The sequence below is a fragment of the Pollachius pollachius genome (genome assembly GCF_949987615.1).
Source record: "Pollachius pollachius genome assembly, chromosome: 8".
In the NCBI taxonomy this organism is placed as follows: domain Eukaryota; kingdom Metazoa; phylum Chordata; class Actinopteri; order Gadiformes; family Gadidae; genus Pollachius; species Pollachius pollachius.
Window position 1 is genome coordinate 11,479,707 of NC_136941.1, and position 13,314 is coordinate 11,493,020.

General features: G+C 45.7%; 2 protein-coding genes across 2 annotated transcripts; one reads left to right on the forward strand and one right to left on the reverse strand.

Annotated features, from left to right (window-relative positions):
* Positions 1–3,771, reverse strand: mul1 (mitochondrial E3 ubiquitin protein ligase 1). The gene is made up of 5 exons (XM_079740996.1): positions 3,697–3,771; positions 2,607–2,797; positions 2,422–2,509; positions 2,164–2,284; positions 1–1,983 (listed from the first exon to the last, which is right to left on the reverse strand). Exons 2-5 carry the CDS (start codon positions 2,724–2,726, stop codon positions 1,254–1,256), a joined length of 1,059 nt encoding a protein of 352 aa, XP_079597122.1. The 5' UTR covers positions 2,727–2,797; positions 3,697–3,771; the 3' UTR covers positions 1–1,253.
* Positions 3,772–9,871: 6,100 nt separating this feature from the next.
* fam43b (family with sequence similarity 43 member B) lies at positions 9,872–10,966 on the forward strand (the record flags this gene model as incomplete). The annotated part of the gene is made up of 2 exons (XM_079741004.1): positions 9,872–10,738; positions 10,805–10,966. The coding sequence occupies 2 exons, from the start codon at positions 9,872–9,874 to the stop codon at positions 10,964–10,966; spliced, it is 1,029 nt and encodes a 342-aa protein (XP_079597130.1).
* Positions 10,967–13,314: the final 2,348 nt, after the last annotated feature.

Here is a 13,314-nt window from a genome sequence, read left to right on the forward strand (position 1 = left end):
TATAAACCATTTGCAGGGAGTGAATGTATTTGATCAATGTGATAGTGCGTCATTATATAGTATTGGTGACTGATGCCTGCCAACCATATAGAAAGTCAAACAGTTGGCCAGTTTATATTTATCCAGTAAAATAAACAGTTTACGACTTGCTACATAAAGGCAACACACAGCAGGATGTTGTCGCTTGACAACAAGGTTATCAGATCGTATTTGTTTCACAATAACATTGCTCTATTGTATTAAGGGACGCAAACCCAATGGACCTTCAGTCCTCTGCATTTTTGCCCTTAATCACACTAAATGGAACACAAGATCAACATCTGAATCCACACATTAAAACCCCTAATGGCCATAATAGAGAAATTTGCAGTAAAAGCATGTTGACTTGGGAGTCCATTCTCAAATTACACTGAGCAGTGTATAAATAATACTTTCAGTCAGAAGATACGAGCAATTTAACTCTATAGCAGGATCTGAAAGGAACAGCCAGTAGCAAATTTTGATTATAGTCTCTGCTCTAGTAATGAGACGGCTGCTGGCAGCCCATCATATTGGAAAAAAAAGATTGACAATATGAATACGATTTCCTGTTGCAGTTGGTATGAAGTAAATATACTTCAATACTATAACCTTGTCTTTAATGAGGTTTCAGTGGTGACAATAAAAACACACAAAAACATGTCCTGAAGGTGTTCAAGCCCACCTATCCTTTCTTGAATGACAGACAGAAGATGAAAAATATGATTCATACACAGTCTCTTGCCACTGTGAATGATGCTTACACACCAAGAATCCTCACATCCAATCAACCCTTTTCCCAGAGGTGTCATTTTAAGACAATCACAGGTGTGGCTCATAACACTCATCATGGTACTGCTCTTTGTACCAGGGCACATGTAGTGTATTTGTCCTCATTAGTTTTTAGTGTAGGACTTAATAGGGTTATTATAAAATGAGCAGACCCAATATTCGTACTGAGAGCGAGACCAGTGTTTGTCCCAATGAAACCTAGCCTCGTGAAACCATCCTGGTCTCGCAGGTTCACATTCTGTTGTACTCCGAATCACAAACTTGAACGTCAACACGGTCTCCCGAGGCGACACGTATAACGTTCAAATATCCAGTCTTATTTTAGACTTCACCGTATCTTAACCTTCTCAGCCGCCGACTGCAATCCTAGTCATGACAACTCGGCAAATAGATATAATGGTTCCCTGCTTGGGCGCGTGTTTATTCGTTCATGAAGCGTGTCATTAGCTGTTGTAAAGCGGCACCACCCTGTCTATGGGCGCCCTGCAGATGGGGCACTTCTTGGGCTGGGGCAGGGCCAGGTAGCAGGGCCCGCAGGCGCACACGTGGCCGCAGTCCAGGAACGCGCAGGAGCGCTCCTGGCTCAGGCACACGGTGCAGGCGGCCGGCGACACCGCCCCCTCCTCCACGTCCAGCTCCCGCATGCGCCTCCTCTGCTGTTCCTTGAACTCCCGCAGGACGCTCTTCTCCTCGCGGGCGCGCCGGTGCTGCTCGTAGCGCCGCCACAGCAGCAGGACGAGCAGGGAGCAGGCCGCCGCGCCCGACGCCAGCGTCAGAAGCCGCCACACACGCACGCCGCTCTCCTGCTTGCTCAGCAGGGACTGGTGGTCCAGCCGGCTGAGGAAGTAGGGCAGGCCCTCCTTGGGGGGCTGCAGCTTCACCAGGTTGTGGTCCAGCACCAGCTCCCCCACCCCGGTCACGCTCTCGCCCAGCCGCAGCATCTCCTCCGTCTCGCGGACGCCCTTGGGCCGCTCGCCGCTGATGAAGTGGCCGATGACGTTGGAGAGCGACTGCACCGTGGGGTGGAAGTTCTCGTAGACCGTCTCCAGGTCCAGCTGGGCCGAGTCCAGGGGGCGCACCACACGCACGGCGGCGTCGACCGCCTGGTCGTGACTCACCAGGTCGAAGGGGACCGTGTTGGTGCGCTGGTGGATCAGCTTCTCTGTGTCATTCCTGTGTGGGATGGGACAGCCGTGGTGGGTTAAGATCACTGACGTTCTTAATAATTGATAACAAGACACAATTATACAACACAAGCTAAAAGAACAGTGCAAAATATGCTTCATCACACACACACACACACACACACACACACACACACACACACACACACACACATACACATACACTTACCAGATGTGCGTGGTGCGATTCCATACCATCTTCTTCTCCTTCAGGGTCAGCCTCTCAATGACTCCCTTGCAGTTGTCAACGAACTGGCTGCTTAGCGATTCCTTTACGGATTTCACAACACCTAAGATACAGGACATACAAGTGAAGCAACGGAAAATCGAAGCAAAGCTGAAATTCTAAACTTTCATCATAATTCATGCAACGACATCTTTGTACTTTTGAGCGATTAGGATAAAAGTGAAGTTGTGTTTAACATACCTTCTACAACCGCATATGGGACACATCTTCCAGGGATGTCAGACAGGTACTTTTTCAGATCTTGGTCAATAGGGACCTTTTTGGCTTCCTGCATTTAAAACAGATTAGATCAATACTGGTTGGACACCTTTGCCACTGATATGCAGAATGTGCTGACATTTGGGTGAGGCTGTTGTGCTGTTGACCTTTAATCTGGCCACTGTCGTAGCCCGCTTCCTGTAAACAGAGTAGAAGAAGGCGGTCAGGGCCGAGCTGCCAGCTAGCAGCACAACCTGGACTGTGGAGGGCTTCCCGTTGGAGTCCATGTTGTGTTCTTCTGCCGGTGATTGGCAGCTTCCTGCTCCTTCAAGCACAGGGGGAAATAACGAACCAGGAGCTGAAGAGACGGAGAGATGGATAAGAGCAGTGTTTTTCAACCTGTGGTACGCCAGGGTACTGCATGTGCTAGGTGCGGTTTTACTTTTTTTAATAGACGACGGCTTTTTATTATTTCAAAAATGTTTTTTGTGCATTCATGTTTTCATTAATGTTTTGTGTTAATTTGTCTTTGATGAATAAACACAGTGGGATCATACACAGTGTTGCAGTGTTATTCCAACTAAAGGCGATGGCCATGACTTTCCTGCAGTGATAATTGTGTATGAAGTGGGCACTGACCCTCTTTTGCTCAGAGTATGTATCAATGTTTAACATTTTGCTTATTAGTTGGTCCGCAAAAAGTCCTGATGATTGAGTGACATAGTCAGTTCTTGTCAGTTCACGAGCTTCAACCAATTGACATGCGAGAGAGACAAAATGCATAAGGACGTATTGTAACTATTATTCAAAATAGTTTCCAGATATCTGGCGGTTATTACCTCTGGGATCAACCAGGAGGTGAATGACCATAATGAGATGACATTGAGGTAGATACAACCACACCACTGTGTGTTATTGTAGAAACACCTCTCACACAACCACTAACGTTCAGTCTTACCGTTAGCGACGATGGTAAACAGCGTGTATTAGTATATACATTGGAGTTACTCGGTCTATCACTTCAAAGCGATAATAACTATCAAGGCAGTGAACGAAAGGCGCTTCTGGTTTAAACTCCCTCTGGATCAGCTCTAAACATCTAGACACATACACGTCTGCATTGTGTTAGCAAGTTTAGCTTCGGCTATCCTGTCAAAAGATAGCCATTGAATTACAATATGTAAAGGCTTAGTGACTAAAGTCCCCAATGTATTGTCACCATGAACAGAGAAAATGTAGTTTTTCCAGCTTACTCACCCCTTTCTCAAAGAGGACAAGCTGCTAAATAGAAAGTTAACGCTACAGCAGCACAACAAGGAAACGTATGTCAATATATGCCTGCAGTGCTTTAATATACCAGCAGGTGTCAGCATGCAGCTGGTCATGGATGGCCGGTCCTTTCTTGAAGCAAAACTACAGGTAAATATTCTAATATGACCATAAGGTGACATTGGAAAACAAAAAACTTTATTTATTTTAGCTTATAATTTTGTGATTAATAAAATGTATTCTGGAATCTCACCAGGTTAAAGACCTTTAACATTCAACTGTGGGCTAATCTCTAAATTAACCTTTAAAGGTTTTAAATAATCAATGATTGATGTGATCACAACAGCATTTGACAGAAAAAAAGGTTGTTGCCATAATCAGACACGGATATAATCTTACTTGACATGTAAATGAGCATCAGGGTCATTGACCTGACGGTAAAAGGTGCGGATGACCTTTTAAAGTCACTTTCCGCTAACTTCTCATCATCGTCCTCATTCTGCATGATCTATTCAAAATGTCTCCGTCTTGTTATGTGTCTGACAGACAGAGAGAAATTGCGACGGCAGATGGAGGGAGGTGAGGAGAGGGGGACGCCAGATGCGCTCACGTCAAAGCAGAATTAGTTGAGGAGAAACACGATAGGATTTGAGTGTTTGATGTAGACGTATGCCCCCAGCATCTATCATACAAGTACAGAGTTCCAATCCCCACAGCCGCCAGCCAAGTCCTCATTGAACAGCCAAACACAAACAATTCAGTCACCTAGACTCCCTGGAGTGTGAAAATGTATATAATTTCTAGAAGGACTATATTCAGTATCCCTTTATCCGATGAATCACACAAATAGCTGAATATTGTACATGATTTGTATATACGTGTGGTTGATAATTTGGATGAACCATGAAAAATACAGATGATATTCCAGTGCCATATAATAACCGCTAGATTAAGACCATTTTTTATTGAGGATTTCTTCAATGAGCAGGGTATTACTCAAATCAAGGTCATATGAGTGAAAGTCTTTGCACTAATATTAATATTTTGTATTCATATAAGGAATATATTTCTGAAACGCTTTTAGGATGATGAAAATAATCAAAGGAAAAGGTTTCCCCGTAAAACAAATCCAGCCCTTATAAAATAATAAGCACCTCTCCTTCAGTACTTCACTCCTACTGTATTGCAAAGAGGCACGCAATCCCCACATAAGCACACATCTCCCTCAAACTGAAAATCCCATTATGTGCCAAAAACCACCACCTTCTTAAAGAGGAGTCGGCACAGGCTGGCACTGCTGTGCCTCAAGCTCTGCCTTTGAGGATTACAGCACAAAGAACTGAATGAATAATGAATAAAACTCTTTTGGCATATTTTCTTAACACCTCTCATGTTCTTTCTTTTCAGTGGAAAATGTGTGTCATGCGGCGCATACATCTGGAGACCCAAACATCAAGAGCGGTTTGTTATGTGGGACCAACCAGAAGTTCTCCCGTTCCCTGCTCTAAGGTACAGTGTGAAGTGAAGGGACGTGGTGGTCCCTGGATGGATCCTGCTCTTGATTAGAAGGACCGGGAGTCTCTTTTATCTCGAGTGGGGCTGCGCCCGCCTGCTTGCTTCATTACGCTGTGATCCATTGGAGCAGTGCACTGCGCTCAGCCAACAGGGAATTCACCAGCCCTCAAATGAGGCTTTATTGATCTCTTGGCCTGGAAACTTTGCTCTCAGTACTCTAGATACTCGTACCCGCTGTTTTAGACAATGTAGGTATGCTTTTAGAGACGATGCTATTGTATTGCAAAGAATCAAAGTGACATGGTATATTGATTGTGTAGTGTAGAGATTGGATATTGCTCCGCGGGTCTTCTTGAGTTCGTACGACTCCGACATTACACCACTGTACCAACACGGGTCCTTGTAGAAATTTAAAAAGTAAAAAGTAAAGCGACCTATTCAAATACATGTCCAGCTCCACATTAAGACCATCAGTAACTAGAGACAACGTCACGAGATCATGATGTCACTTAATGTGACACTATTAGCGTCATTAACAAATAAAAAATGTAAACCAAAAAAAGAAGATATTCATATACATATATTTATAATAAAAATGCTACTTAGAAGGGCGGCCATTACAGTAAGTACCGTATAGATAGAGCACATATAGGTTATAGGGCAATGCGTCAGTGCAGCTAAGCAGCATAATGTATGCGATCGTTCAATAGCCCATTGGCCAGATTTGTAGCATATTATTTATTTATAGTTCGTACACAATGCAGTTATATCGATGATATGGACTATACTTGCATATATTGTAACAACAAATACAGTTTATGGTTGTTGCTCTATAACCTTGCGGGCGGATTTGAAACATGGTGTTGTTCAAAGCGTGTATTTTTATTTAATTTCAGTACTGTAGTATACCTAGATCAGTCTAGTATCATCAAACCACAAACACATTTTACGACGTTTGCTGTAATCCCGTCGCCAGATTTGTATCATGGGGTTTTCTGGGAAACCTCGTTAGGCCTGTCAGAAATCCGATAAACAGTGAGCAGGCGTCAGTCCAAAGACTCTCATTTCTCAGCTCTGCTGCTGCCCAAACACACGGCCCTAAATCAGTCATCTGAGAAGCCCCTCTCTCCGCCAGACCCCTCTCATTGATTGCCCTGTATTTGATCAGTGTAGGATGATGAAGTGAGAGTGAGAGAGAGCCCAATTCAATTAAGCCGCATTGCCCTGGACAGGAATATGTGCTGTTGTCCTCTATCCTTCCCTGGATACAAATTGGGCATTATTCGAGCAAAATTAGAGACCCTTTTCACAGAGGTGTCATCGTAGGACAGACAAAGGTGTCGCTCAAACACTAATTATGGGTGTAAATTGTCGATTGGGGAAACAGTTAAAGGGGTTGGTTTTGGGGTGAGTTATAAGTGCGACACATATCAGAGAGATTAGACTTTAAAGAGATGCTGTGCTTGTATCCACACGCTGCATGTGGAGGTTGATAACAGATAGATGTGTCATACCTCTGAGAGCTAGAAGGAGGAAGATTCAGAGGGCAAATGAGGGGATGGGAGTAGAGAAAACAAGGTAAGGCTGAGTACAAGCAGAGCCTGTGGTGTTTGGGACTCTTCCAAATATGCCGCCTGACTGTAAACAAAGACAGACTGTGGTCCAATCACGTGCTGTTGGAGAGCAGGCATGGCTGAAGCTCTGTAACCGGGAATGCCAACCCAAAAACCTTCGGCATGATAACATGATAACATGATAACAAGAATCTGAATTTAATTTGAATCTGCAATCAAATGTTTTATTTGCTCTGGCATATGCATCTGGCTCCCCTACTGCTCTGACAGATTCCCTGCAGACCTGCCCAGGTCAGGCCAATCACAATCAGTTATCTAATATGTGTCGGGTTCCATACCATGACTGTACAGAGGAGCACACTTTAGGAGTGCCATTGAGGTCAACAACCAAGATGGCTGTCGCTGATGCGTCACTGATTCATTGCTCTGATCGGTTGTGGGTCTCTCCGATAGCATCCATTGGCATTTTGGTGTAATGGGGATGTAATGAAATGTAATGGGAGTTGCAGACTATTACGCATATGAAAATAGTGAGGCAATGGCACGCTAAGCATGTTATGAAATCATAAACACAATGTGAACATTGTACTGTCATTAAGGTGTTTCCATTAGTATTGTAAGCAAATGTGTCACAAGGCGTTGTTTTTCTTTATTATCAGATCTGCACCACGAAAAAATAAATACATTCAATGTTTTAAATAAAGATAGATTTTAATTAATTAATTACATATTAGATATATTATTTTATGTAATCACTGCTTTTTGCAATTGCCCAACCAAGTTATACTCCATTATATCTCATTGCTAGATTTGAGGCAGATATTAATATTCTACTCCTCACTCTTGTTACTACAACAACACTATCTCAGTGGGCAGCAATATATTCCAATTGAGTCATTTTCATTCTCTCCCCCCCACCCCCATACAAGAAAGAAACTGCACCAGAAGGAATGCATTTATGAACTCTGATTTAAAGCATTCATTATCCCCATACGGTCGTAACACAGGGAATATACTGCGGGACAACCTGGGAGCCTTGAAATGTAACCCCCGGGTCAGAGACGATCACTGTTTAGATATATCTGCTCTTTTTATTACCACAGCCTTCCTGTGATATGAGGCCGGCCCAGGAGTCTGAGGGGTCCATTGAGAACATCCAGCCATCCATCACTATAAAGGTCAACGTCCTCATGGATGGTTTCAACCACACCCACCCCGGGGCGTGTTTGTTTTAAACGCTAAGATTGCCATGGCGAGAGATCTGGGGGGGTGGGGTCTCATTTGATTAATGAAATCCAAACAATTTAGAAAAGGCTGTCTTCGAAATACTCTATGGATCATAGGGTGTTGTTTTGGTGTTCATTGGAATCCAGATGGTATCCTTAATCCAACCCACGCTGTATCCAACGAGACTATGAGTGAGTGGTCTTATCACTTATCTCAGAGTAAATATTGTTACTCATAGAGGGAGGAACATACTGTTTCTGCTGCCTTTTTATCTGTTTGCATCATCTGTTAGACATCGTCTGACAGGCCATAAATTGCACACTGCATACTTCTCTGATTATCCATATGGTGTACAGATAAGAAGAAAAAAGACATGTCTCCCCATGTTTGTCTTTAATCAAGAAGGCTGGCAGAGAGACACGTCAAAATAGGGCTAGCTCGAAACTCAGACTCGTTCATCATCATACTGACACGTTAAAATCTCACAGGGCTTGGTTAAAAATCTCACAGTCGTCCTCTGAGTCTCTATTGTTTGCAGGAGTAGAAAATAAGACCCTTTTCTACCCTGGTGCTGCTTAACCTTACATGGGAGTCACTTCTCCTATGCCCAGGACTTGTTCCAGTAAAAGCTGTCCTTTTAAGGGAACAGATAATTATTCTATCTACAATGATGCATTACAGCAGAATGCTAACAAAAATGTATTTACCAAATGTGAAACATTGGCTTCATTTACATAAGATGAAAAACGTCTCCTTGGATCGCCAGTTACAATCGTGTTTCCCAATGTTCTGAAAGCAAACATTAATTTATATTTTTGACCATGCAGAACCGTGGTAACATTCTGTAGTTTTGTAATTGCTCCATGGTGGAACGCCAACGTAATACAGTGAATGCATCATTTATCCTGGACCCACTAAGCCCTCAGATCCATCCAGGAACAAATTGGTGTTTTAGAAAGCTAGGGGCCGAGGGACTTAAGTGATGATTTTCCAAACCATGGATAACGGTGGATGAATGGGAGGGTGGGTTCTTTCATATACAACAAAAGCCTTTTTGTATCACTGAACAGTATTCAATTTGCATCGGTACCATTAAAACAATCCCTTTGGAATCATATGATATAATCTCCTTAATTTGTTGTGCAAAACACGAGACGAGCAGAGCTTCGCCTCAGACTAACGACGCGCATTCCAATTAAGTCATCTTCACAGGGCAGAGGTAATTAGTGCCACTCTCACCCGAACCTATCTCACCTCTTCAGGTCACAAACTATTGCCGGGGGAGTGGGTCCCTGGGGAAAAGCAGACCCTGAGTTAAAGACGGGGGTGTGTAGCCGTCCCGCTCGATATCGCAGTGTGAACCGAGCGTGGAACAGCAAAACCCTTGGTGGGGAGCCATTTGGAAGCAAAACAAGAGAAGCTGGGATTGGGAGGGAGGGGGGCGGGGCGTTGGGGTAGTGAAGGGGGGCTGGGGGGGGCGGGGTAGTAGCAGGCTGAGTGTGTTGCACTGATCAGCACTCTGCGAGGCAGACAGCGCAAGAGAAAGAAGAGGAGGAGGAGGAGGAGGAGGAGGAGGAAGGAGGAGCGAGAGTTGGAGCAGCCCCGGCTGATCAGCGCTCTGCTCTCAGTCTCTCAGTCGCTCATCACTGCTGGGAAAAGCTGCTTCGCTTTATATTTCTCTTCCATTTTTTGCCTCAACTCTCCCACACACACACTCAAACACCCACACTCTGGCTTTGATTATACCGGCTCTCGAATCTCTTTCATAATCGGACGTGTCGCGGACGTACGGCGAAGGGGGGGGGGGGGGGGGGGGGGGGGGGGTCCCTCCAACTACTTCCGGCGCCATGTTGCCCTGGAGAAGGAGCAAGTTTGTTTTGGTGGAGGACCAGGCCAAGAGCAAAGCCAAGAGCCTCGGGGGCGCCGGTCTCACCTACCACTCCATCCTCAGCTCCCTGCTGCACTCCTGCCCCGATCTCCTGCCGGACTTCCCCCTGAACTGGGTGAGCAGCCTCTTCCAGACCAAGCGGCAGAAGGTGGAGCTCAACAAGGAGGAGCCCGTGTACAACGCGCGCTACCTGGGCAGCGTGGTCACCATCACGGCCAAGGGCAGCGGCTGCACCCAGGAGGCCGTGGGCAAGATCTGGACCAGGAGCAACTACGGCGAGCAGAGCCTGAAGATGAGGCTGACAGTGGGGCCGCAGGGCCTGCGCATGAGCCCCGACAAGAGGAAGAAGCCCACGCACGTCTACTCCCTAGACAGGATCACCTGCTGTGCCGCCGACCCCTGCAGGCCCAAGATCCTGGCGTGGGTCTACCGGCACCAGGTCAAGAACATGGCGGTGGTGCTGCGCTGCCACGCCGTGCTGCTCAGCCGGTCGGAGAAGGCCCGCAGCATCGCCCGCAGCCTGGACCGCAACGCCACCGCCGCCTTCGGCGAGTTCAAGCGGCTGAAGCGCCAGAGCGACTTCCGGCACCGGCAGCAGCTGCTGCTGGGGGAGGACGCTGTGCCGCTGATGCCCCTCCGGAGGCTCCTGAACGGGCAGTGCCACTACCGGCCCCCTGCCGACAGCCCCGCCGGCAGCTCAGCCCGCCTCGCCCCCATCGCGGAGGAGGAGGAGGAGGAGGAGGGGGAGCAGCAGGATGACGATCAGGAACAGAGGGCAAAGGAGGAGGAGGAGGAGGAGGAGGAGGAGGAGGAGGAGAGGGGGGAGGTGGAGGACGAAGACCAGGACCAGAGGGAGAAGGGGAAGAAGGAGGAGGAAGTGAGAGAACATCAGGGCCATCCGGGGAGGCAGAGGGTTTTAACCACCAGCAGGGATCCCACGCAGCTGCTGTCGGAGCTGGCGCTTGGGGACATCGCCGGGCTGGAGGACTGCCAGATCAACTTTGTTAATGACCGCAACAACAATACCTTCACCTTCATCACCTCCCTGGTGTGAGTAGCAGTGTGGAGTTAAAAACAGAAGAAAAGGATTCAAATTTCCACAGAACAAAAAAAAAAAACGATTCCTCTCCTGTTCTCTTTCCCCTGCGCTCTCCTCTCTTTATTTCACCGGTGCCCACTACACTGGCTCCCCCTGAAGCTTCCGTCCACATCATGTGAAGTGTTTACTGGAAACTTCCCCTCCCGTTACCTACCCAGTGTGGGGAGAGAAACAAACGCAGCATCTCTGTTTGGGAGCACTGTTATTGCTGACGGATGGGCCAAGGCGTTCTTGTGTGCCATCACTGAATGTTTACAATGAGCATAAGGGTGATGCTAGCGCTGTAGCACAATGACAAACAGCAACTGTTTTTACAGAGAGCTGACCACGGCGCTACAGAGGAGCACCGCTACCACGGTGATGCGACGCTTGGGGATCGATCAGCACCCCACAAGCGGAACAATATTTCCTAGTGCTTGTTTGGCTCAGTATTCGTGGGAGTATGACTCGAGTTTATGCAGTAATGACGAGCAGGAACACACTTTTGGTCGGAGTTGTAATATTTGTGTCGTCAGGGAGGTTTGTTTGTAGATGTGTGCCCTTGTGTTTTTTAAATGTACGTAGTCAGTGGTTGTCGATTCAGTTGACCTTTTTCAATGGATCCAATCGAGGAAACTAGTAGTATAGGGGCTTATTCTATTAACCAGATGAGGCTATAATTTAGGAAGCAAGCCATTGATTTGACATGTTTATTGCCATCATTCGTTTGGGTCGTCCTTGTAATCAATGCATGAGAAATCAGCCGCTACCTTCAAAGCTTTCCTTGCTGGAATTTGTTCCTTTTTTATTCAATATCTTTGATATTTGGCTTTCCAAAACTTAACACTGTGATTTGTTTTTGACCAGACCAGACATTCGATTCAAATATATAATAAAGCAACATAATGTTTTATATATTTATTTATATAAACGTAATTTATGGCTGCCAAAATAGCCAAATATACCAAAAGAGCAGTTCATCACCTAGCGCCCTCTTTCAGTTGACTCTCAGCTGTTATGAAACTCATTCATTTTTGTTTTGAAATTCAAGCCCTTGCAAAAATACTGGAGGAATTCTTACAATTTAATAGATGCCAATGTTTTTAATAATACTACTTACTAATTAAGTGTTGATGCAACTGTTTAAAGATGCATTGTAATTGCAATGAGACAAATCTATTTCAATATATATTTTCTATGAGGTATAAATAAATACTACATTCACTTAAAAATATATTTTGTTCACTCTTTGGTTATTTTGTTAAATTTTAAAGATGCAATGAAAAGAAGTTCCAAACATCTCAGGCCATGAATATTTCACAGAAAGTCCTTCATCACAAAGATTGCTTATCTTATCTTTTCTTGTCGTATCTTATATTATCTTGCCACCAGATAATATTCAAGATATGGGGACCGCATTGTTGAGTTCTGCTTAACTTGATGGTAATGTGATCAGGGAAACATTTCTCCCAGCCACAGTATTGGCCTCTCAGCCCTCTACGCAAAGAACAGCCATTAATCAGTGTGCCCAAGCCCAGGAACCAGACAGAAATCACTGCCTTGGCTAGGGCCTTTGGCAGGGCAGTTTCTTACTCATCCAGCTGATTTAACACCAGGTACAGACCCAAGACGTTGGCACACCATCAACCATTCAACTGACGGCCGTCTGACGCACATGATATCTGATTGGTTTCAATGCAGCTTGTGTCCAATGTTGCATTTTTCCAAATCACTTTCCCTTTTGTGACCATTAGCAAATGCCGATTATGCATTGCTGTCGATTGGGCAGAATATTTTTACTGAGGTTGAAAATGCTGAGGTAGACGGGTCCCCGGGGAAACTTCCAACTGTGACCCGGATCGATTTCTTCTTATCCCTGACATAAACCACTTGTGAAAAGAACCTTGTTCTGAGATGTCCCGCTATAGATTACCAGAGGATCCCCCCTTTGTTTCCTGCCACAAATCAGCTCACAGCATGAGGTCCTAAGGGGCTCTACACCACCAGCACCAACCCTCTGGGTCCTGTATCATCCCACCCCATCGTCTCTCGTTTAATCCTCTGTGAGATGCTCCCCTCCTTCCCAGCTCATGCTAAAGCATCAACCATCAGCAACAAGATTAAACCGCAACAACAACCGTCCTGCAAGATTAGCAAGCTCACATCCAGGCTGAGAGTTACTGAGGCTGTTTGCAGCAGGGCGTCATATCAGACACGGAGTAAACATTATGGTAATGCAGAGCGAGCGGCTTAACGGAGGCGACCAGCGAAAAAGGGTTTAATGTTAACACAGTTTTCCGTCAGCCGAGCGGCGAAACGGGCAG